General features: G+C 40.3%; 2 protein-coding genes across 2 annotated transcripts; one reads left to right on the top strand and one right to left on the bottom strand.

The window, feature by feature from the left end:
* The first annotated feature begins 203 nt into the window (after nucleotides 1-203).
* MRPS22 (mitochondrial ribosomal protein S22) lies at nucleotides 204-6,753 on the top strand. Its single transcript, XM_057429168.1, has 8 exons — nucleotides 204-312; nucleotides 501-655; nucleotides 1,511-1,675; nucleotides 3,525-3,668; nucleotides 4,162-4,245; nucleotides 5,173-5,318; nucleotides 6,204-6,312; nucleotides 6,580-6,753. The coding sequence occupies exons 1-8, from the start codon at nucleotides 204-206 to the stop codon at nucleotides 6,670-6,672; spliced, it is 1,005 nt and encodes a 334-aa protein (XP_057285151.1). The 3' UTR covers nucleotides 6,673-6,753.
* Nucleotides 6,754-7,338: 585 nt separating this feature from the next.
* Nucleotides 7,339-23,778, bottom strand: COPB2 (COPI coat complex subunit beta 2). The gene is made up of 22 exons (XM_057429086.1): nucleotides 23,655-23,778; nucleotides 21,867-22,004; nucleotides 21,166-21,252; nucleotides 19,297-19,423; nucleotides 18,105-18,253; nucleotides 17,059-17,205; nucleotides 15,675-15,774; nucleotides 15,403-15,545; nucleotides 14,896-15,095; nucleotides 14,226-14,336; nucleotides 13,845-13,933; nucleotides 13,657-13,763; nucleotides 13,233-13,376; nucleotides 12,103-12,233; nucleotides 11,614-11,821; nucleotides 11,300-11,410; nucleotides 10,280-10,494; nucleotides 9,932-10,024; nucleotides 9,671-9,851; nucleotides 9,477-9,545; nucleotides 7,916-8,008; nucleotides 7,339-7,549 (listed from the first exon to the last, which is right to left on the bottom strand). Exons 1-22 carry the CDS (start codon nucleotides 23,655-23,657, stop codon nucleotides 7,454-7,456), a joined length of 2,742 nt encoding a protein of 913 aa, XP_057285069.1. The 5' UTR covers nucleotides 23,658-23,778; the 3' UTR covers nucleotides 7,339-7,453.
* Nucleotides 23,779-24,042: the final 264 nt, after the last annotated feature.

The following is a 24,042-nucleotide window of genomic DNA, read 5'->3' as shown; positions in this document are numbered from 1 at the left end:
CTCCGCCTCGGCAGCGTTTTAATCACACAAACACACTGGAAGAGATTTTTCGGTTTAAAACCGCGCGGGGAGGGGCTGCGTATCTTTGTCCCTTAGGTGAGCTCCCCCCTGTGGCCCCGCTCTGACAAGACGCTGAGGTGAAGGGTGCCTCCATTTCCCGGCGCACCTCGGGGCGGCAGGAAGGGAAGGGGCGTGTGTGTAAGATGGCGGCGCTCAGCGCGTGGGTCCCCACAAGGCTGTCACGGGCGGCGCGGGCTCTATGGGGCTGTCGCGCCCGACGGGGCCTCGGGCAAGACGCGGCGGCCGCGGGCGGTACGTGAGGGAAGAAGGGATGGGAACAGGGATCCCCCACCGGGCTCTCTCATTGCAAAGGCTCTTCATGGTGATCTGAGGAGGGCGGGAGGAGGGGTGTGGGGCTGTTTTGGGTCTTCAGTGGGAGGGGGTGGTATTGCCGCAGCTTCCCGCCGGCTGGGTTAACAGAGTGTAAAATGCTCCTGCAGGAGGGACAGCCGCCAAGCCTGCCTTCACGGATGAAGCGGTTCAGAATCTGCTTTACAAAATGACAGGGCTCAACCTGCAGAAAGTGTTTAGGCCGGTGAAGAAGGAACTTAAGCCACCAACATACAAGCTGATGACAGAAGCTCAGCTGGAAGAGGTAGGCTACTCAGCTTCTTGTTGATATAAGCTTTGGATTTAGCAAAAAGCTTGTAGTGGTCCTGTAACAGTTTGTGTTTCTGCTTCCTTTAATGCTGCTGTTGAAAACATTTTGATTTCTTTACTCGTTTCCTAGAACCATAGAATCAGCTAGGTTGGAAAAGATCCTTAAGGTTATCAAGTCCAACTGTTCCCCAGCACTGACAAGGCCAGCACTGCCCTGGGCAGCCTGTCCCAGTGTCTGACCACAATTGTTCTTAATATCCAATCTAAACCTCCCCTGCTGCCACACTTATGCCGATACAAGCCAGGATGATGGTGGCTTCTTGGCTAACTGGGCACAAGCTGCTCATTTTCAGCTCTGTCAGTCTAAACCTTCAGGTCCTTTTCCGTGAGTTTGGAGTGGCCTCCAGCCACGTATTCACTAAGCCCGGAGCATTTAGGTTTTGTGTAAATCAGTGTTTCTCCACTTTAAATAGTCAGCTTTATTTATACAAATTCTCTTGATTTATCGTGGAATATGAAAGGAAATCAGATGCTCTTTTGTTTTCTTGAGTAACAGGTTTTCTTAATTATTCTCTTTCCCTAAACTGGTGACTGTGGCTTATGCTTTGGAGGAAATTTGCCATGATAAAATAACTGAAATACACTTGGCGTTTGCAGTAGTATATATACATTTTTTGTTTAGGAACAAACTCCACCAGTTTGCCCAAGCTACAGTCATGGTATATTGTTCAGTTGTGATTCATCTACCTGCAGACGGAATTAGTGTCTCACTTCTCATGTTTGTCCAAAAATTGTATCTTAGCTTTTTATTTAATTGTAAAATTTAACTATTTTTTTTTCCTTTTCCAAGGCCACAAGAAAAGCCATTGAGGAAGCTAAAGAAAGACTAATGATGCCCCCTGTTTTGGATGAACGAGAGCCAATTGATGATGTCTTAGCAGAAGACAAATTACTTGAAGGAACTGAAACTACAAAATATATCTTTACAGATTTAACTTACTCTGTTCCACATCGTGTAAGTAACAGTGTATTCTTTCAAGACTTTATCATTCTTAATTTCAAATTAACCTTTAGATTTGAATAAAGTATCGTTCTGTTAGTTTGTAAAAAGTCTGAGGAGTTGCAAGTTCAGGCTGGTACAAGGGAATACAAAGAAATGTATTTCTAAATGTTTGTTTATGACTGATAGTGACTGACATTCCAGTACTCAAAAGCAGTCTTGGTGGGGGGCTGTGGGGTAGTTGGCTAATTATTTCAAAAGCAGATGCTTGTGATATGCTAGGCGTGCTCCTCCACACATCATAGAACCGTTCTGTGGAACTGGATTACTTACTACTGGGCATAGACCAGAAGATGGAGTTACTTCACAGCGGCAGAGGAAAGCTGAGTAAGTGATAAAGTAAATTCTCAGGAAAGCTGTGAAGAAACAGTTGTCAAATAGAATTATGGAGCATAGGGGTAAAGATTGCTTTGTTTAATGAAACATCCAGATTGTCTTAGGTGCCCTTAGTAAGAGACTGGAAAATTTCTTAAGAAGTAGTTATTATTCTCAGAAGTCTCCATGGTTCAAACATGCATATGGTGATAATACCGTGAAATGAATTGCCCAGTCTCCCAGGCTGGAGAAAGGAAGACTTGCCCCTGGTCGTAGAGGGTTGGGTTAGGGGTAGGCTAGTCAGACTTAACACCCATAAATCCACTGGCCCTGATGGCATACACCCATGCGTAGTGAGGGAGCTGGCAGATGTTGTTGCTCTGCTGCTTTCCATCATCTTTGAAAGATCATGGAGATCAGGAGAGGTGCCTGATGACTGGAGGAAGGCCAGTGTTACTCCCATCTTCAAAAAGGGCGACCCAGAAAACTGCTGGCCAGTCACCCTCCCCTCCATCCCTGGAACAGAGATGGAACAGGTCATTTTGGGGGTCATCACCAAGCATCTAGAACAAAAGAAGGTCATCAGGAGTAGTCATCATGGATTCACCAAGGGTAAATCTTGCTAGACTAACCTAATAGCCTTTTGTGATGACATGGCAAGATGTCACCATGACAGAGGAGAGCAGTGGGTTATATCTGCCTCAATTTTGGCAAGGCTTTTGGCACTGTTTCCTGTAACATCCTCATAGGTAAGCTTTGGAAATGTGGGTTACTTGAATGGTCAGTGAGGTGGATTGAGAACTGGCTGAATGGCAGAGTTCTAAGGGTCATGATCAGGAGAGTAGAATTCATTTAAATGCCTGTAGTCAGTTGAACTACGTGATCTCCAACCCGAAAGAATTGACTGATCTACTACACCATCTGAGAACTCTCTCCAGGTACCTGCTATTTATTCTTCTGCCTCAGTGTACTGAAAACTTCCTCATTCCAATGGACTTTCCTGTGTGCTAAATCAAATATGCTTGTGAAGAGATACAAGTGTGTTTTTTTTACTTGTATTTTTTGTTTTGCACTTGCCCTTACTTGATTCTAGCACCTATCTCTGAAACAGCTGAAAAAGTCCAAGACTCTTCCCTTCTTAGCTCAGTATGTGTTATTAAATGCATCAGTCAGGCTGGCAGCAACACTAGCTCCTTTCTCTCACTACTAGTTAGGTTATCTATGTAAACTTCACAGACTTGTAGCTCTGAGCGTGGGCGCATGCAGTTATGTCACACAGTAAAATAAAAGTGAAAATATAGCACTTGGTGAGCAGGTATCAAGGGAGAAATGATGCATCTAGCACATAGCATCAATCAACTAGAAACTGGTGTTTTTAGTGTGAGTTTAGGTAGAGAAGGACTTTGGCAAAATAAGATCTTTTTGCAATGGTTCTGGCTACAGAGAGAGCAGACTTTGGGCGATGATGCTTTTTTTACCTTCTTTTCAGGAACGTTTCATTGTTGTTAGAGAACCGAATGGTGTGTTACGCAAAGCAACTTGGGACGAGCGAGACAGAATGATACAGATATTCTTCCCACAAGAAGGGCGCAGAGTTATTCCCCCAGTGCTATTCAAGGATGAGCACCTTGGGGTAAGATCTTTGGGTCTGGAAATCGATGATTTTTATATAACTGTGCTCGGACAGTGAAGCTGTGCTAGATGGACAGAGTAACTCTGAGTAAACCAGTCTGCTGTTAGGTTTTAAGCTGTTCCAATTTTCTTTTGAACAATTGCTTATCATTGAAACTTCGTTAAAGTACTTGTAATGAAGTTTCAGGTTAGGGCAAGGTAAATACTGGGTAGGTGCAAATATTTTGTTATACCAGAAATCCACATCTAATTTGTTCTGCTTTGATGAAATCACATGTTTAATCTGAAAAATTCAGGGGAAAAGAAATCAAAGAAACATTAATACAATACCATTAAAGCAGTTCCTATAGTCTTATTCATTTTGTTTTGTGATTAAGGGGGATGCTCAGTATAAGTGTTGCCTAGAACAGAAATGTTGTGGCTGCTGTTTTGATTTTGGAGCATTGGAATGGTGTGATTCAGAATGTAGTCCTGAATTTGAACTGTTGTTTTAGACCGTATTTCAGCAAGACCGTCATGAGGATGTCCTCAATATGTGCATTGCTCAGTTTGAGCCAGATTCAGCTGACTATATCAGAGTGAGTTCACTTTCCTTTTTTTCTAGTATAAATAGCATTAATGAATAACTTAAGGGTTTGTTCTATAACCATGTCCTGGTTTCCCACAGCAGTAACCATCAGCATTATCTAGGCATCAGAGGTGCTGTTTGCATGTTCTTTTTTTCCCTGTATAGATTACCTGTTATCTTCTTTATTTTTTTTTTCTTGTAGAAAAGTAACCCAGTATTCTGTTTTAAGTAATTTCCACAGTATACAAAGAACTACAGATGCATGAAAATAGCCCTTACATAGTGGGGGTTTGGTATCAAACCGGAAGTTATGATAATGCCTGTAAGTGACCACAATCAGAGCTGTGCTCACTCAAGTCATGCTGACTGCTGCACTGGGATTTGAAAGAACAGGGTAGATAATAAATGATAGTGCAACTGAGAGCACTGTATTATTTTTGGCAAAGACCAGGTACAAAAAATACAATTCTAGCAGAAACCTAGCTACTGGTGAATAGATTAATCTATACTTGCCTTTAAAATGTTTATTTCTCTTTAAATTGTAGTAATTTCTCAAGGCACTAAGAATGTAACTTCTGTTAAGAGATTTTCAAGTCCCTTTTCCTCAAAGTCAAATTTCACCTCTTTGCTCCTTAAGGGAGAGATTACAACTTGACAGCAGTGAAGATTCAGAGGAGATGTCCCTCCCTTACCAGATTTTTAGCACACAGCTAGTATTTAGCTTTCTCCTAACATAAAGCTGTCTACCCCTTAGTAGCAAGAATTTAGGTCATCCCAGTGTTACCTTGAATTATAACATGTATAAAGCTTTAATGTTGCCTGTTGCTTATTCCTGCACGTTAGGGAGGAAATACATAGAAACTCGGAGATGTAGAGGGGAGAAACTGTCATCCAGCTCCGGTTATGCTGATGAGAGTGAAAACTTTTCTGTGTATAGGTTCATCATCGGACGTATGATGACATTGAGAAACATGCCAAATACGACCTGCTCCGTTCAACAAGACATTTTGGAGGCATGGTATGGTATCTAGTCAACAGAAAGAAAACGGATGGCTTACTAATAGATATGATCAACAGAGACTTGTAAGTGGTGTTTTGTCACTTATCAATTCTGGTTATCTAAACAGAAAACAACAAGTACCAGTGTTTGAAAATAAAGTATTTCTGTAAGGTGTAACATGTTTTCATTTGCATGAAATCTTAGGCTACCTGTAACTTTTAGTTACATAGATGCTGAATGGAAGCACCATAGCAGCTCTGGCCAGGGCTGATCTTAAAGCCTAACAAGTTTCTTGGCTTTTAAGATTGGCACACCTTTTTCTTCCTTCTTTAACCTTCCTGTTAAAGTTGGAAGCTTTCAATAGGTGGTCAGATCTTACTTTTAAACTCAAGTATAAGAAGCAATACAGAAAAGTTCCAGTTTTGGAATCAAATTGTTAAAGGAAAAATTGAAATGTGTGGACAGTTAACATTACTGGAGTCAGGAGCATCTTTATCTACCACACACTTTGGCTAATGCTTGCATTTATGTAAAGCATCTGTTCAAGTTCTAAATGCAGCTGAGGGCTGAGGTGTCACAAGATTTCTAATACTACATCTGTAAAACATGCTGGTTACTGCAGTCCATGTTAGTAAGTTTCTGCAGTTGTTCTGCTAAATCCTTGCTACTGGGTAATTAATTGTATTTCACAGATTTCAGCTTAATTAAGCATCAGGCTTAAACTGCAGTATGGCTACGTTTAAGTACCTTACCTGATGAGTGTTGGTGCTCGCATGCTTCTGGTCTGCCTTCTCTTGAACAGGTTGCCTTTGCAATAGATGGGATGCCTGTTGAGCTAGATGTCCCAGTTAGCATATAGCCAGTGAAAGCAGTTTAAGAAAGCCTGTGGTGTGCAAAGTACATATTCTTTAAGTCCTCTTAAGTATTGAGGGAAAGCTAATACTACAAATGAGCCTTTATTTGTTTAGGCTGGATGATGCTACGAGTTTAATTACACTGTATCACATGCTTCATCCTGAATGTCCATCAGCAAAAGAAGCTAAGGAAGGGAAGCTTCAAGGAGTTGATCTGATCAAGGTATGCTTTTCCACTTTAAGGTTATGTAACTACATAAAGCTTCTAAAGAGCAGAAGTTGAGTTTCAGTCTAATTTCTACTTAAGAAGTGAGTAACTAGAACTGTTACACATGCTGGTTTGCTGGGGGCTTTGTGCCATTTTTAAAACTATATATAGCTGCTCTAGGATTCAGGTTGTCACTGGCTGATGTACCATGGGAATGATGAAATACCATTATTCAGGGATGTTCTTAATTGTACATTAACGTCTCTCCCGTCATGTTTGCAGGCATTTGCAAAAACTGAATCACAGAGAGAAGGCTATATACAATTGGCCCTCCAGACCTATGAAGAAACAATGGCTACTTCTACAGCTTCATGAAATTCACCTTTGTTCCTCACAAGTTTTAAGTCTGTTTATAAACATTCTCTGTACAGGATTCCACAATAAATACTTCAAACACCTCACTGTTCTAGCACTTTTTTTACTGAAGCATGTATGTAAGAATCATTAGAGCAGCTTGTATTTGCAAAAACCCTGTGTGTTTAATTCCTCTACATGAATGTAAATGGACTCCTGAAGCTAAAGAATTGCCCACAAGTCATTTTAATTGTTGATGTTTAGGGTCTGCAGAAGTTGCTTTAGTGAGGTGTCTACCACCACTTCTGTGCCTTAAGCCAGATTACTGCTGTGGTATACAGCTTAGCTAAAAGTGTCTGGAATAGTTACTGAGCTACTGTTGTTAACAGACACAAACTAAAAAGCACACTGAAGAAGTTAACAGTGTAAAGGTTAAGTGAGGTTAAAATAGTAATGATTGGCTACAATGCCCCCATTAGAAATATTTGCAACACAAAGTACCGAAGCTCAGTTACGAATAGTAGAATTGCTAATAATGGGAGAACTCAGGAATAGAAGGGGTAAAAGGGTTTTATTGAACTGCTTAATAAGTGATTTTTCAGTATGCACTGGAGCAGGCCTACATCTTTACTTTTCAACATACTAGAGGCTGTTTTTTTTTTAGAATTCCTGGGTCCACCCTTCTTTCTACATGTAGATGGTCCATTGGCAGTATAAAAAAAAAAATTAACTTGGAGCACACAACCCTTAAATCTTCATTTCCTTGTCTGGAGTAATGGATTTGGTTATTTAAATAGTATGTTCACTCATCTAAGATCTCTTCATCCAGATTGATATCTGTGGTATCAATATCCTCCAGGTCCAAGTTATCCAAGTCATCTTCCAAGTCAAGGAGGGTCTAGGAAAACAGAAGTCTAGATTAAGTAGATGCTAATATGGTTACATGTTTTCCAGCTTGTACCATGTATTCACATGTTCTGCAGAATACCAAACTGAGGCAGTTGGATGGAACAGAAGCTGTAGAGGGAAGCTGCCTTCTTGATAAGAAGGCAGCTCAGAGATGTAACTTTCCACCATGTTCTGACCAACTGTTACTGTGTACAGCTTCTGCATAGAACAGGAAGGGATTATACACTGTACTTGTCCCAAGCTGGCTGGGTCTATTAGTGTACAGAGTGACATTTTCCAGGTGTAATCACATTATCATTGGAGTGTTTTATGTAAAATGAGTTTAGTGCTTGCTCATGAAAAAAGATCTTGGTACCTTTTGGTCTTTTGTTGGAAGTAGATCAGAACTCTGTAAAACCGTCTTCATCACATCTTGTTTAGGAGATGGAGCTGGTTCTTCAGCCTTCCTCTAATGAAAAAGACATTCCTTAAGTTCTTTTAAGAAAAGCAAGACAAGAGCAGCAGACCTATAACCTCCCCTCCTGCTGTGGTTCTTTTTCAGAGATTCCCACAGTAATTCCTGAACCACTTCTTCACAGCCCTTAAGCATTCTAGTCCTCACTCCAGTAGAGACTACTGCTTCCCCACTTAAGTTTATTTAAAGCAGTTGATGATGGGACTGATACAATGAAAACAACCTTCAGAAGCCACCAGTTAAATTACAAATACTGAAGTGCTGTTAGAAAGCATAGTGATCTTCAAGGTCCTCAGCAGGAAAGAGACAAGGCTATTTGAGACTGTCAGGGCAGTTTTAGCAAAGGCAGTCAATACTGGTACTGTGGCTGGTCTTTGTGTTCCATGCCCTGTAGCAGTTTAACACTTACCCTTCTCTCTTCACTGCTGCACAAGTTTTATCTTAACATAAGTGATCAACAATGGTAGTATTCAATTAGCTGTACTTAGGTTCATTAACTCCCACAAAGCTTCCCATATTCAGCCTCAGCTGTAAGAGAGACCTGCTGTTTTAAGGACTTCCATGCAATCATTAGTTGAATGCAAAGATATTCTGACATCAGTGGTCCTGTTTTCAGCTTCTAATGCAAACTAGCTCCAATCTGCTTTAGACAACTTGTGCAATGCTATTTCTGTATATTTTTTAACAAATGTGCACACAAGTTTGATTGTGCTGTAGTGATTACTTGTTGTGCGTGATACAGAAACACAGTCACTAAAGGCGAGTCAGCTTATAACTACAGTTAGCTCAAGTCAGCTAACTTCTCTGAACTGTCACTCAAGGTTTGTAGCACATCGCCTGTGAGGAAAAAAATGGAGACAGAATGGAGAGTTGTGACTTCCTGTTTCTCTCTCTGTTTCAACTGCAGTTCTTTTAGAAGTTTATAGCCTCAAATAGCTGTGCCAACACCGGTGTCTTTAACAAGCTCTCACATTCTGATTTTCATGTTCAAATGTAAAGTATACTTGAGATGACATTCCTAGGCAGTAAGATACGGAATAGTCTTATTCCATAACCACACACTAGCAAATAACATTAAACATTTTTGATTCCTGTAATATGCAAGAGTGCTCACGTTCCAACTACTGAGCTTTTAGAAAGCTAGCAGCAGGGGAAGCAGCATTTGAATGTGCAACTGAAACTGGTTTTCTGCAGGGTAAGTTCAGTGGTAAGATGCTGTGATTACACACACTAACAAAAGATGGCGCAAGTAACCACACAAAAAACTGCAGTCAAGAAGTCATCAGTAGTTAAAGTAGACTAAGAGCCTGAAACAAAAGAACACAGAAGTCAGCTGCAGTGCTTACAGTCAAACCACTAAGAGCAATGATTTGTTCATTAGGGGCACAATATTCTCCAGGGCACATGTTACCGTACAACAGCAAAGTTGTTCTTTCTTTGAATACTTAGTAGTAACACTGACCTCAGATGCCATTACTCCAGAAGGCTGAAATCCTTTTGCTTCTTCAAGTAAGTTTCTTTCTTCATTTGGCTACAAGAAAACCAAAACACAGCTTCATGGAGTGTCTGAGTGGTTGCACTGACCTGCTTAAAGCTGCTTTTACACAGCACCAAGTATTGCTCTTCTAGAGACAAGAACTCCCATTTCTTACTCACAGTGACAAGGGGATATTCCCTGGCGGGCCGCAAGTCAGCAAGACTTTGTTTAACGTATTCCTCAGCAACAAAAGCTTCCTTTAGTCCAGGGAAAAGATTCTCATACTCTGTAGGATCAGCAAGGGACTCCGCAGCTTTCTGATTGACTTTAGAGAGATTCTCCCGCCACAGTTTAACCACCCTGGAGATGCAAACAGTCTCTGTTACATACAGCTAGCTTGGACAACACTATTAATGCTCTGCATGTGCTTTAGAAGTTACCTTGAAACTTGGCTTGGTAAATATGTCCGTGCAAGAAAAGCAGCTTCTGGGAGACGGCCGGTTTTAATCAGGAGTTCCAAACAGGAGTCGAGCCTAGAAGGTTTTAAAATGTGATTTTTACAGACTTCTTTTTTATGTAAGATTACCTCTTTATCCCATTAAAGTGCTTTCCATTCAGGTTTTTAAAGTCGCAGCTGCCATAAAATAGCATCGGCTTCTCTGTACCTGCTACAATCTTTCTCCATCAAGTCTTAAGTTAGCTGTAGCTAACAATGTAAAGAATCTAGGAGGTTCTTTGTACTTGGGAAAGCAGAACATACCTAGCTTCATCTCTTGCTTGCTACTTACTTTCCCTGCAGGAAGTAGCTCATAAACGCCACATTATTCTTGCCATCCTTTTCAGCTCCTTCAGCTAACTTATTCACCATGTTAGCATTTCCTGAAGCTGTAGCCAGGAGCAGCAGTCCTCCGTAGTCTTGTGCATGGTGGAGACACTCCTGGGCTAAGCCAAACTGGCATTTACTAATGGCAAGCTCAGCAAGTTGTTTCCATTTCTGTTCCGACTAATGGTACAAAAAAGGGAGAGGGAGGGCAGGAAAAAGAGAGACAAAAAATAACCCTCACACTTCTGAGCAGCATTTAAAGATTTTTCAGAGCATCCACCATTAAAATGTAAGTTTACTTGTGAAGGTGCTACATCCCATTGTTAAACTTGTCTTCCCTTTCAGATACCATGTTTACTGCAGCTTCACAACATGATACAGCAAGTTTTATCATTACACAGCTATAACATTACACCAAATAAATACTTTTTCATTAAGCATGGAGGGAGGAGGTAGGAATAACTTAGGCAATTTAAACAGTAACAACTCCTAAGTTAAGCTTCAGAATATAAGAAAGGCATTTGTGTCTGTAACTAAGTTAACATGCTTTATCACTCAACTTTATTGGCTTACAACACAAACAGAGATCAACCCTCTGAATAAGAGCTATCGGACAAATCTCTGCCTGTCAGCCTTCCCAGTGCTTCAGTGTAAGTCTGTCAAGGCTGGAACAATGGCCTAGAGGCTTTCAGTCCTGTCACTCCTCCTCTCACTGTTAAATACTGAAGATTAAGGCCTGGTTCACATTTTGTTTTCTCCAGAAGTTCCTGTAGTTTTCTGAGCAACCATTTCTTCTGCCTCCATCCCACAGCTCAAATCACTCTGATTTACAGACAGAAGAGCTTCACTGGGGAAAGTTGGAGACATTTATACAGTGTTCAAGGAGCAGTACTGCATCCCCACATAAATTTGTCTTTTCTTACAAGGCCTCTTCAGATTCATAATACTCAGAACTAGTATGAATCACCAAATTCAGTATGTTTACCTCTGCTTCCACTGCAAGCTGGTATGCTATTTTTAATTCTCCAAGCTGAAGAGCAAGTTCAAAACGATGCTCTGGATCTGTGGACACTGCAAGAGCTTGTTGCTTAAAGCCCTAAAACCAAAATTAGACAGTTAAGGCTCAAACAGATGTTTTAACAAAAACCCTCTAACGGAAGGTCACAGTATTCTCAAACATATCATTAACCAAAGTTTATGCTTACAGCTAACATAACTGGGATTGCTTAACAAATTCAATTAGAAATACGAATAAACCCATTTTTTAAGTTTTTGATAACCAAGAAGTAGATTTCTTGCCTGTTTTTCAAGAAAATGTGCAACTCTGGTTCTCTGTTCTTTTGGAATGGTGGGAAGGACTTTGTCAGCCATACTGAAATCTCTTCTCATCACAGCCGTTTGATACTCAAGCACCGAGACCAGCAAAGAGTAGCTAACAATGTTTAGCTCTTTATCACCCAAATAAAGTCTGTTGTCCTTAGGGATATACCCCAAAAGATACATTGTTCTGAAACAAAACAAAGAATATTCATCTTGAATAGATCCACTACCAAACAATCTCTAGAAAAAAAAAAAAAATCTAGTAGCTCTTTGATAGCAAGAATACTCACATAAAAAGGTTCATATATACATATACTACCACCTAACACAGCTGTCTCCCTCCACAATCCCATTACCACTACACATTAGCATGACACATAAGAAAGAGTATTAATACACAACACAGGTTCACCCAACTTTGTTGAGAGAACCTTTAACAATTGCTTACATCCCGAAGCAGCAACTCACCTGTCTAAGTGGGCAATGGTGACAATTTCTCCTCCAACATAGTAGTTGAGTCTGTTCACAGAACTGGTGTAAATAAAGCAGTCGCCTACCCACAAGCCTGTTTTCACAATCTCCTGGATCTCACCAAGAACCTGCAAATTAAGTTAATTTAATTAGATAAATAAAAAGGGACTTTAGACAGCAGTAAGACTACTGCACTTTCAAATTGAATTTAATATTCTATACTTATCAGTTGCAAAATTAAGTTTAGATACAGATTAGAAGTATATAAATGCTTTTAGTTTTACACAAATGCTGTAAACATAAGAGATCTCTAATTCATAACTAAGCCAATTATAAATCTAGGAAGCAAGCACCAAGCTAAGCATTAAGCAACATAATCGAAGACCATTTTCCTTCTGAAATATTTTGCTGACATTTCACAGCACTATTTTTTTTTTTTCCCACTTCTCAAATTTCAGTAACATTTCAAAATGTGAAAATTGCAGAGAAAGTTTAAGCTGTGGAAACATGGTACCCAAACGTGTTGTAGAAATAACCTTTATAACTCTGTGAGAAGAGTAAACAGATGTCCAGTGAGAAATGCAGGCACAAAGGTCTGTCATACTGGTATTCAAACAGGGATGCTCTCACCAAGGGACCAAAGTCAAATGATAAACAGTGTTCCTCAGGCACATGTGTACCATGTGGTACTTGGTGTTTTAGAAACTAGAATTTATTAGGACTATGGTAAGGACTAAATTTGCTTCCATGACAGAATCACAGACTGGTTTGGGCTGGAAGTGACCTGAAGATCATCTACTTCCAAACCCCTGCCCTGGGCAGGGACACCTTTCACTAGACCAAGTTCTTCCAAGTCCTGTCCAACCTGAACACTGCCACGGATGGAGCATTTACCACTTCTCTGGGCAGCCTCTGCCAGTGCCTCACCACCCTCACTGTGAAGAGCTTCTTCCTTTCACCTAACCTGAACTTCCTCTGTTTAAGTTTAAACACATAACCCCTTGTCTTATTACTATAGTCCCTGATGAAGAGTCTTTCTCCAGCATCCTTCCTTGTAGGCCCCCTTCAGATACCGGAAGGCTGCTCTAATCCTATTCCATTTTTTTTTTTTTTAAAACAGAAGGTACCTCAAAAGCATCTTCAATTCCATCTTCAGTGACACCTTCATGTGTTTCCTGGGCTGCTGCAACTTTTTCTGATAGGTATTTCAGAATGAAGAATGACTCTTCTGTAGCAATGCAGACGAGCTCACCCGAGTCAGACCAGAAAATCTGCATCATCAGAATCAACAACAGCACTGGTTTAGAGACTCCAGGTTAAGAAAGGAGGACGTATGAATTAAAATATACTGCATCTAACAAAAGCTTTACAACCCCAGAAGCCAACACATACAGGGATTATTGTCCCTTTCTGCTACATGACCAAGAAATTGAAGTTATTACTTCCATCATTAGCTTGGCTTCAATCAAGAAAAATGAGCAATCTAGTAAAAAACAAGGCAATCAGTAAACACAGAGAGGCGAGTATCTTCAGTCATGTCTAGAAACTCACGTGTTTGGGCTGAATTTCAATCCTGCGAATCAATTCTGTGTTTTCCCAATCATAGAATGCCAAGCCATTAACAGATCTGACTCCCAACAGGAAGCCACCATAGATGCCTGCAAGAAAATAAAGGTGGAAGAAATCCACACTGTACAAAAACCACACCAACATATCTATATTGAAAGATAAATTCCTACCTTCTGCTCCAAAATCAGGTTTGAATGACTTCTTCTCTTTGAAGTTTTTAAATATCTTTACAACACTGTTGCTCTCCCTGATTGCGTACCTAAAGAGAGATTGCATTGTAAAAGAAATAAACAAAACAAACCACACAACCCCAGGCACCATTCAGCTTCCAAAGCAGTGAATTACTGCAATTATAAGCTGCTACAAAACAACTGCATTTAATTTATCTTCAGTAATTAGCAAAGTGCTGGAAATAAAATTTTAAGTAGGAAAGTTACTGAGAATTCATTATCCACACAGGTTTTAGTCTTCAGGCCAGGGTGGTTTGTACAACCTAAACACTAACAGCAGCAAGTTAAGGTAATACAAACATGAGCATCTGCAACACTTACTCTGAAGAATCATGTGCCCACACAAACTCCTGTGCAGAACCAAAGCTCTTGTTTCTCAAAGCCATTGCTGTGTAGATGATGTATTCACCATCACCGCACACTACTACAAACCTAGAGCACAAGACAGATTCATTTGTTAGATACCTGTGTTCAGTTCAATAGGCATAATCAAGTAGATAAATGATTTTAAAAGTCAAAGGCCCCTAGCCCAATATAATCACTGCTCATGCAGACACAATAAAAGAACTTTGTATATTGCAGAAATGACACAGAACTGGATTTGCTCTGCAGCATATTGCCACTTCCTATTCCCTCTTGTCTCCACTGAGCAGTTCTTGTACCTTGGATCCCTTTACCTTTTCTTTTAATTTATCTGTTAACAAAAGACAATTCAAGAGAAATGAGAAAAGGATGTGGTTCGCTGCTATTACCTCATACATTTTGTTTGCATGCTTCTTCCTCTACCTACAGTGTCCAACTTGTCTGTTCAAGTGGTGAGCTCTTACAGGTGAAGCCCATTATCCTGATGTTACAGTGCCTGGGACTGACACACCTCTTTCACCAGCCACCAGCACACATGCAACTAATATCTTTCATTCAAAAAAGTTTTCAATATGAAAGAAAAAAGGAATCATAAATGTCAAAAGTACTTTGTTCTTAAATCTATTACCGTCCATTGGGGTTGTGCTGAATTGTCTGAGGATAGATTTCACAGCTCCCCATGTCCTTTACAGCCAGTGGCAATCTTTCTCCATCTTTGATTTCAGCATCGCCCATAGCTTTCAAGTTGGCCTGTTGGACTTCTGAATGTTTAGCCCAAATAATTTTTCCATTTGCATCCATGGACATGGCAGGTTCTTCGCGACCAAGCTAAGAAGTGTAGCATAACAACTGAGCATATGCAGAAAATACATTGAGTTTCTTTTCAGCTGAACACATGTACACAGAACAGTTTGGGTTGGAAGGGACCTTAAGATCATCTAGTTCCAAGCCCTCGCCAAGGACTCCTCACCCTAGACCATGTCACCCAGTCTAGTGAAACGACATGCCTCTGTCTGAAAATGCAAAGTAAAATGCCAAATTTCCCTGGTTTACGTATCACCAAAACAGAAATCCCTTGCTCTATACACAGGACAGTGATGAATCACCATTTCTCATTTAAAATCATTAACTGTACCTTAACAATAATGCTGCCTTCGTCATACCCCAATGCCACATTATTGGATCCTCTTAAACTGGCCACACACCACACTCTCTCCATGCCATAGTTGAGGGTACTTTCCAGGCGGTAAGTGCTTGAATGCCAAATGCGCACAGTTCCTAGAGGAAAAGGAAACACATGCCTTTTATTGCCCAGTGCGAGGGCAGAAGGTGTGAAGCCACACCACAAGTAGAGTACTCCCTTAATTTCCTCCCCTATCCTTTATGTAACAGAAAATACAAAATTACCATCTTCTGAGCCTGTGATAATGATAGGCAATTCAGGATGGAAGCTGACACACGACACATTCTGAGCATGTCCTTCTAGTGTCTGCACACAGGTTTTATTCTGGAAAGAATAGGAAGCACAGGTAAAGATGATAAACACGTCACTAATTTTTACCTTCCATTTCTTGAAAGAGAAGTAAAGGTCTCCCCCCCAAATCTAAAGTTTACCTGAAAACCTATTGCTCTAGATCTCTTCCAATAACATTTATTTCCACGATGTTCAAACAATAGCATGAATATATTAAAAACTATGACTGTATTAATTTCTCCTCCCCAGAAGAAAATACTAATTTCCCTTGGCACTGTTGTTTTTCTCTATTTTTAGATGTGTTTCTACCTAGAAGATATGCTTTCTCAGAGCTACGTAGCACAACAGATTAAAGGAAGACAGAAAGCTGAGTTTGCTGCCAAAAAAACAACAAAAGGGCAAAACATCTATCTGAATCTAACTACAGGTGAAGACACATCTAATATTGTCTTTTTGAGACTATTTATTCACACTGTCATGAAAGGAAGGCCTATTCTGCTTGAGACAACTCTGATTAGACAACATGATGTCTACAACTGTAGACGGTGGCAAAACTGAAGCATCATTATGCAAAAGTCATTATTGTACTGCATACTTGAACGGCAGCAGCTTTACCTTCCAAACTTGGGTTTACTCTAGGGCAACATGGTTTAGCAGCCAGAAAGTACTACTAACAAACTTTCTCTTGCCCTTCTGGCCCTTCATGCACTTATGCACAGGAAGAACTTAAAGAGTTTCAAGTTCCAGTAACAGAATTGAATCCCTGGATCCAACCTCCCTTTCTTGTAAGGCACTCAAACAAGTCACCTCATGACCCCTGCAACCTGCCAATGTACATGCATGTCTCTGCATGCACGTGTGCCTACGAACGTGCACAGAATGAAAAAGGAGACGAAAGGGAACCAAGAAAACGGAGGAAAAAAAAAAGGATGGAAAGAGCAGATACATTAATGAAATTTACACCTGAACATAGAAGAGGAGCAATTTAATCCACCAAAGAAAGAAGTTCAAAAGGCACAATTACTGCATTAGAAGAAAAATCCCTAATGTTAATAATGGCAACCTTATTTCAGATTTAATTCTTCAAATTAATTTTGAAGTTATTTAAATGCACAGCAGCTTTTCTCAAGGGTTAATATTTTTTCTTTTTATTTACATACAAGTCATTAAATATTTCATCCCCACTTTCTTCTTTCCAAGGAAAAACGAGGCAAAATCTGTTTGTCCGTTCAAATACTTTCCCTCTTTCTCTGTTTCCTCACTAATGGTTTTGCTTTGACAGTCTGTATAAAAGGTTATGAAAGGGTGAAGACATACCTGGTAGTCCCAGATCTTAACCAACCGGTCATCTGCACCTGAAATGAGGTATGGCTTGTCTCCTCCACTGTAATAGTCAATGCAGTTCACTCCTTTCTCATGGCCTTCCAAGGTAAAGTTAGGTGAAGAAGAGCCAAGCTGCCAGACCTGCCCAGAAAAAAAGTGCATGTAGTTCTTAAATCTTTGGCATTCAGGCCAACCTTGCCAAACACAGCAGGTATTCAGATGTACTACTTCCAAAAGACACAGTTGTTTTCTTAAGTGAGGAACCCAAACAACTGGTTATCAAACAACCAATCCTTCTCCCACCATGGACAAAAAAACCACATTGTGCTCACCTCAAAATAACATAAAATCATATAAGACACTGCTTGTTAGAAGTAGTAACTATTTACGAAATTGACTAATAGACACAGAAAAAGCAATTAACAATTTGTGCATACACAGGTTGCCCCCAACTGGGTCCTGAATTGTGTTCTTTCCAGTTACATTAAATCAATGACAAATCTCATGCTAAATGAGGACTCAATTGATCAAGTCCAGTTGTAGATACACTGCTATTTCCCCATGATTATCACGTCAAATCAACATTTATAAACACCTCATCTCAGCATCTGAGAATATATGAAATGATACCTGGCCAACATACTGGGAATTTCTAGGGAAAGTGAGGAAGTCTCACTGCTCAGACATCTCTAAACCTATAGTTCTAGATACTTAAATACAGTTTCACAGCAAGTGAGACTCATCAGGGTCTACCATGAGAAGGCTAAATACACCTTTGTAAACAATTCAATAAACAGACCAAAGCATGAAAAAAAACACCTTTTACATAGCAGTTAAGATGCTTTGCTGAATTATTTAGTAGGTGCACAGAAACCTGACCAACATTCAGGTCTTTGTTCAGGAAAAATTCTATTATTGCACCTTCTTTTAAGAATTCTGACCCACTGTCCATACATTATTATTGGTTTGTGTTCTCTGATATTTACTTACTGATGAAAAAGAAAACCCCCAAACCAAAAACCAAGTTACAGTTTCTCTACCTTGATTGTCCTGTCCAAAGAGGCACTGGCAAACTGATTATTGTCTTTTGGGTTTATGACAATTTGCATGACATAATGGGTGTGTCCTTCAAACACCTGAGAACAAGACCATTTTTTATCCCAGTCCCAGAGTTTAATGAGCATGTCATCTGAAAAAGAGATAAAAACCAACAGCCAAGCTTTGGTTAGTTTAATATATTCCAATACTTATCTTCTTCAGCTACAGAATCCTTAACGCATTAAAAGGCTCACTCATCCCTGCCCCCTTGAAAGGGGGCGTTACTAATACCCCATGTATTTTTCACCTGTAAGATTTCTAGTCCCTCCTTGCAGGAGGGCCACACGGAGTACAAGTTTCTCAAATAGATTGTCCAGTAAAATAGTGATAAAACTAAATAAGCAATACATCTATCTTATAAACAGGAGATTAAGAAAGGATATTTAGTTATTGAATTATTAATCTTAAAATACTGGGCAGATATTCAGGAATTCAACCTGTGCTTTGTTGTGCAGCACCTACTCTGATGAGCATTAAGGAATAGGAAGCAGAGACAAACAAGCTTTCTAGCACCTTTATTTGAAGTGTAAATATATTAGCTTCAACTATATGGTGCTTCTGATTCACAAGGTTCTCTGCATTCTTGCAGAGCTCTGACTGTATTAGTAATGTTTCCAGGAATGAAAAGGCCTGAGTCACATGATGCAGATGTTCTTGGGCAAGATTTATTGGGATACTGTGATCTTTCAATCACGCATCATATCAATCACCTCAAATAAGATAGCTCAATAGTTCTTGGGGATGAAAGATGCAAGTTACCTGCTGCTGCAAGTCACATGGCCAGCTGAAAACACAATCCAAACCTTTATGTAATTTCTTTTTTAAGCAGAACTTCAGCGCAGCAGACTCTCAAATAATTAGCACAGATATTAAGCAACAGGGTTCTTCAGTCTTCCCTGACAACAACATAAGCTATTACATTTTAAGTTATAGGTACAGATGATATCCCATTAAAAAAAACATGAATGCATCTGGCAAACAAATAACAAAGTGATAACTGTCACATTTTCTACTTGCTCAAGGATTCCTGTTTCAGCAGAAAGAGGAAAAAACATGCAACCCCTCACTAGACAGATAACAAAAGCCTAAATATAGCTGGTTAACAGATATACAAATATACCAAAGAACTCTTACCACTGCTTGTCAATATGAAAGGCTGCGTGGGATGCACTGCAATACAACGAATGTAATCTGAATGGGCCTCAAACATGTGAACTCTTTCCAAGGTGTTATAATTGAAAACTCTGATTTGCATGTCATCCTGTGAAAGGGAAGAAAAACCACCTTTAAACAGGAGTCTGTATAATACACCTTATGTTCAATGCAGGGTAGCTATAAACCAATATATTCTACCATTGAAGAGCCTCTAACAACAAAATGGTTAAGAAAATGTGTATTGTGTACACTGCTAATAATACAAAGCATACTTTTATTCAGAAATCTATAAACTACCCAACCCTATTCCAGGACATTGATAAAACTGAAAAAAACTTCACCTAAATTTTCAATTCTAAAAGGCCTATTAAAAACAATAATTTGATTTAAAATTACGGAAAAGTGCAAAAATGCTTTTAGAATTATTAATGCTTAATATCAAAACAAAGTCCTCCAACATAAAATTTACAGTTTAATACTGTGGGGCCAGAAGGAAAGAAGTTGCAGCTCCAAGTCTTGTGGAAAGAAGATTTCAACTTTATTTTCTCAAGTTGAGCTTTATTTGGGGGGGGGGGGGGGAGGGGTGGTGGTGAGGACTGGATATAATTTTATGTCTGATACAGTATTATTACAAGCAGTACTCCCAAACCTTTAAAATACGAATAAAACTGGAGAACAATCTGACAAGGAATAAAACACCAGGTAAAACTTCTGTTTTACCACATGACCATGACTTACAAGGCCATCGAAGTAAATGCAACTTTGTGATAAACTCTACATTACTTGTTTTATCCAAAGCATTTACTTATTCTCTTTCACACGCATGCCAGAAAACACTCATCAGAACAGCACAAAAGGAAAATTATGTTCTTTTGAGACCAGCCCATCAGTATAACTAACATGGAACACACAGAACAAGCAATGACTGATGTCACTGTTTCATAGTCACTAAGACTCAGCCAGCCCTGTTGCTGAGAGCAGCTGTCTTGCCCTTTCCTTACCGCTTCTTGCTACAGCGGTGCGGCCTCCCTTGGGAAGGTGAGGACAAATACAGCTGCACACCGAATCAGATCAAGAAACTGATAAAAAATAAAAATGGGTCTAAATTTCATCAGTTTCTAATCCAGTTCCCATGCAGATATTTGAACTCATGTGATGCCAAAGGGGCAGTGTTGTACTTCTTGGGAAGCAGTGCTAACTTATGCATTCCTGAAGTAACTGCAGCACAGCAGCATAAGACAATGAAATGACAGCAATTTTTTTTTACTCTGTGTCTAAGGCAGAAGACAAGAAACAAATTAGAGATGACAATTTTATGCATTACCTCAATTCAGACAAAACCCACTCATTCCATCAAGGAAGATGTGTTACCAAGATTAGAATAAAACTATTCCACTCAAGGCAGATTCATGGAATAAAAGCAGAGGATTTTTCTAGGGGTAACTATAACTAAGAAAAAAATATTTTCTATACTACCAAGAACAAAAGTAGAAAGAAACTTCTAAGTCATCTTATCCAGGATAGTCAACAGTTTCATCTTAGTTGATGAAGCACTAATATTAAGTCAAAACTGAGTACTGAGTGTGTTCCAGTAACAGTCAGACCTAGATCTAACTTGCACTACATGCAGAATTAGCTGACAAAAAAGGCTGCCCTCCTTTCAAACAGAAAATTTAAGTTTCTAAGTTTACTTCAAGAGCAGAATTTTGGGGAAAGAGTAGCAAAATACTCCTTTCTTTTCTACAAATTCTTATCAAATCATATTATTATGTGGTCTACAAAGGAACAGCATGAAAATAAACTGGAGAAAGTACTCCATATGGAAATCACAAGACAGCAATAGCTTACAGCTCCTGTAACAACCCAGTTCTTCCTTGCCACAAATTTGGCAGCTCTCACTGGTAGGTCACACACTTCAAACGTCTTCACCAGAGTCTAAAAATAAAAAGAACAAGTTCATAGCACTGGAGAAAATATCAGATTTGATATGTTTGGGGTTTTTACTATGTTTTATTATGTTGCATTTGGCTACTCTCCAGGAATCCTGTAACATTACATGCTCGCTTTTCAAAAGGAACACACCTTTCCAAAAAAGGAGGTACTTGCCTCTTCTGTTCTTTTAACATCTTTATGCTCTCCATTCATTCTTAACTCAAACCCACCTCTGAATGGTTCTGGAGCTGCTGCTCAATTTCAACTATACTTGATAGAGAAAGGTCTAAGAGTTACTACAGCCTTCACAAATACAGATGGCAGGGACAAGCCAGAGACACCTAACCTTTCAGAAGGAAAGGCATTCATTTGCAAGGAATCCACAAAGGAGATAAATCTTGTAAAGTAAATTTTTAGGAAAGAAAACATAACTAAAGTCACAGCTAAAGATATTCCTTGTCTACTATTACAGTCACTTTTGCAGTAAGACACTGGAGACTGTAGTCAATTAGCAACAGCGATTTAAGAATCTTCTTGTGTATCTAGTATTGAAAATTAGAATTGATACATCTGTCAGTTATGAAGGCTTCATAATATGGGAAAACCAAAATCATCACCTGTGTTTCATGGTTCCAAACACAGACACTGCCATTGTAAAGGCTAGCCAACATCCATGGTTCCGTGGGATGCAAGTCTACACTCTTCACCCGGTCAGACCGAGCTGTTAGCTTCCGTTTTATATCAAGTCGGAGAGGCTAGAGGGGGAAAGAATTGAGAATATCAGGTTATCCCCCCCCCCCCCCAAAACTGGCAGAGAAATATGATGGAGGAAGGAAAGCTGAAGTTAAACCTTAAAATAAAAGGACTCAATCATCCTTTTCAAGAAGACAGATTCTTTTCTATCCATCTGCTTATTTGGTTTTTGTAGGGGTTTCTGGAACATCACATCCCCACTAATGGCAATGAGTCAATTTAATTCACTTTTGTGAAATTCAGAATTTTTTCATCTTGTATAAAGTATCTTCATCACAGCCAAAACAGAAGAATACACTGCACATCTTTCCTGTGTCCCTCAAGTACCAAAGCAAAGAGAATTCACTTCTGATACAACCGATAGAAAAATCAGTATTTCTCCTGCTTCACCTGAAAAACAGGTGGAAAAGCCACTTATCACAAGCTAACACAACATCTGCCCATCATAAACTTATTTCTATAATTCCAATATTAAGTTTCAGAATGCAACCTACATTGTAAACACTGCAGAAGGGAAAGTTTTAAGTCCTTCCCTTATAAAGAAGGCTTTCACTTTCATCACTGGCAACGTCAGCTGAAGTATTTTAAAGACATGAAGTACTGCAAAGTGGTTTTCTAAAATATTTAAGGTATTACAGATTCATTTAGACACTCAAAGACTGTTATGCTCACTTAATGCTGCCAGCATTTTAGCTCGGAGAACTTAATGGGTAGTATCTGACCAGAGCGCTGTGCATTTTTAGTGGTGGAATAAACTTAGTAAAAACTGCGGTTATGTATGTTAAATATTGAAAGGAGAAAAAGATACCTAATTGTCATGTTGCATCTGTAATTTATGAACATGGCATCTGAAATCCGAATCGTTGACAAGGTCTTGTAGTGACAGGACACAGGGAATGTTTTTAAACTGACAGAGGGGAGACTGAGATCAGACATTAGGAAGAAGTTCTTCCCTGTGTGGGGAATGAGCCATTGGCACTGGTTGCCCAGAGAAGCTGTGGCTGCCCCATCCCTGGCAGTGTTCGAGGACAGGTTGGACGTGGTTTGGAGCAACTTGCTCTAGTGGAAGGCGTCCCTGCCTGTGACAAGGGGCTGGAGCTTTAAGGTCCCTTCCAACTAAAATCATTCTTGACAGTAGAGAATGAACTTGTGGTTTACTTCTCCTGCCATACATACTAGAAAAGGAGGCAAGGTAATCACACATGATTCTGCGCTTATCCTTGAAACTTATTATTAAGGATCAAACTACTGCTGACCTAAGAGGTTAACTGCAACACGTACTCAAAGCACTTTTACACCCGTTAGGGCAGCTTGATGAATACCCTACTAGTAACATAGCGCAAGAGATTTGCTCTGCGAGTTCAACCATAGGATATTGGAGGACTTTCGAATACTTTCTTCTTATTGAGCCCTGTAACTTAAACCACAGAACAGCACCACAGGTTCTTCAGGTACTACGGGAAGAGGGAAGCCTGTATCAAAGGGCCTGTCCTGCCCAGAGCTAAGCCCAGCTCCCTCAGGCAGGTCCCCGACACCTCCAGGCCCGGCTCGACACCGGCCCTGGCACCCTCCGAAGCCTCCTCACTTCCCATTCCCCTCACGGGCCTGGATCCATGTCCACCTTCCGCCTCTCCTCACGGTCCCGCACTCACCATGGCCCCGCGTCCGCGCCGCCCGCCGAGGTGTCGCTGCGGACCGGGTAAACTCCAAGCCGACGACGTGGAGCTTCCGGGCCCGCCGCTATCGCGAGAGCCACAGCGGGAGCCCCCTGTCCTCGCGAGATAAAAGCGACCCCGCGGGATGCCGGGTTATGTAGGCCACGGCTGCCCCTTAGCTGTGCTTGCAGGGCATTCTGGGAGTTGTAGTTTTGGCGCGTGGGAGCGGTGAGGGGGTCTGTGAGGGATTCGGTGGGGCGGCCTTTACTTTCCCTATGCATGGAGATTGGTGCGACCTCAGGCCTCCCGGTTGGGTAGTTAATGGTCGTGATGTGGCAATTAATGGTGATGGTGATGAGGATGAGCAGCCCTGCACAGTTGTGAG

Source organism: Pezoporus wallicus, unplaced genomic scaffold (genome assembly GCF_028554395.1).
Source record: "Pezoporus wallicus isolate ANWC-B61680 ecotype Strahan unplaced genomic scaffold, APGP_CSIRO_Pwel_v1 contig_593, whole genome shotgun sequence".
In the NCBI taxonomy this organism is placed as follows: domain Eukaryota; kingdom Metazoa; phylum Chordata; class Aves; order Psittaciformes; family Psittacidae; genus Pezoporus; species Pezoporus wallicus.
The sequence above is the reverse complement of the archived record's forward strand: the minus strand, read 5'-3'. Positions and strand labels throughout refer to the sequence as shown.

What these genes read in the sequence shown, in the direction of transcription:
- MRPS22 (XM_057429168.1), top strand. Translation starts at nt 204, where the DNA reads ATGGCGGCGCTCAGCGCGTGGGTCCCCACAAGGCTGTCACGGGCGGCG. An exon ending in CAGAAGCTCAGCTGGAAGAG is followed by an intron (nt 656 to 1,510) that starts GTAGGCTACTCA and finishes TCCTTTTCCAAG; the next exon opens with GCCACAAGAAAAGCCATTGA. An exon ending in GATATGATCAACAGAGACTT is followed by an intron (nt 5,319 to 6,203) that starts GTAAGTGGTGTT and finishes TTATTTGTTTAG; the next exon opens with GCTGGATGATGCTACGAGTT.
- COPB2 (XM_057429086.1), bottom strand. An exon ending in TGGGCACATGATTCTTCAGA is followed by an intron (nt 13,934 to 14,225) that starts GTAAGTGTTGCA and finishes ATCTCTCTTTAG; the next exon opens with GTACGCAATCAGGGAGAGCA. An exon ending in TTCCAACAAAAGACCAAAAG is followed by an intron (nt 7,550 to 7,915) that starts GTACCAAGATCT and finishes CTGTTTTCCTAG; the next exon opens with ACCCTCCTTGACTTGGAAGA.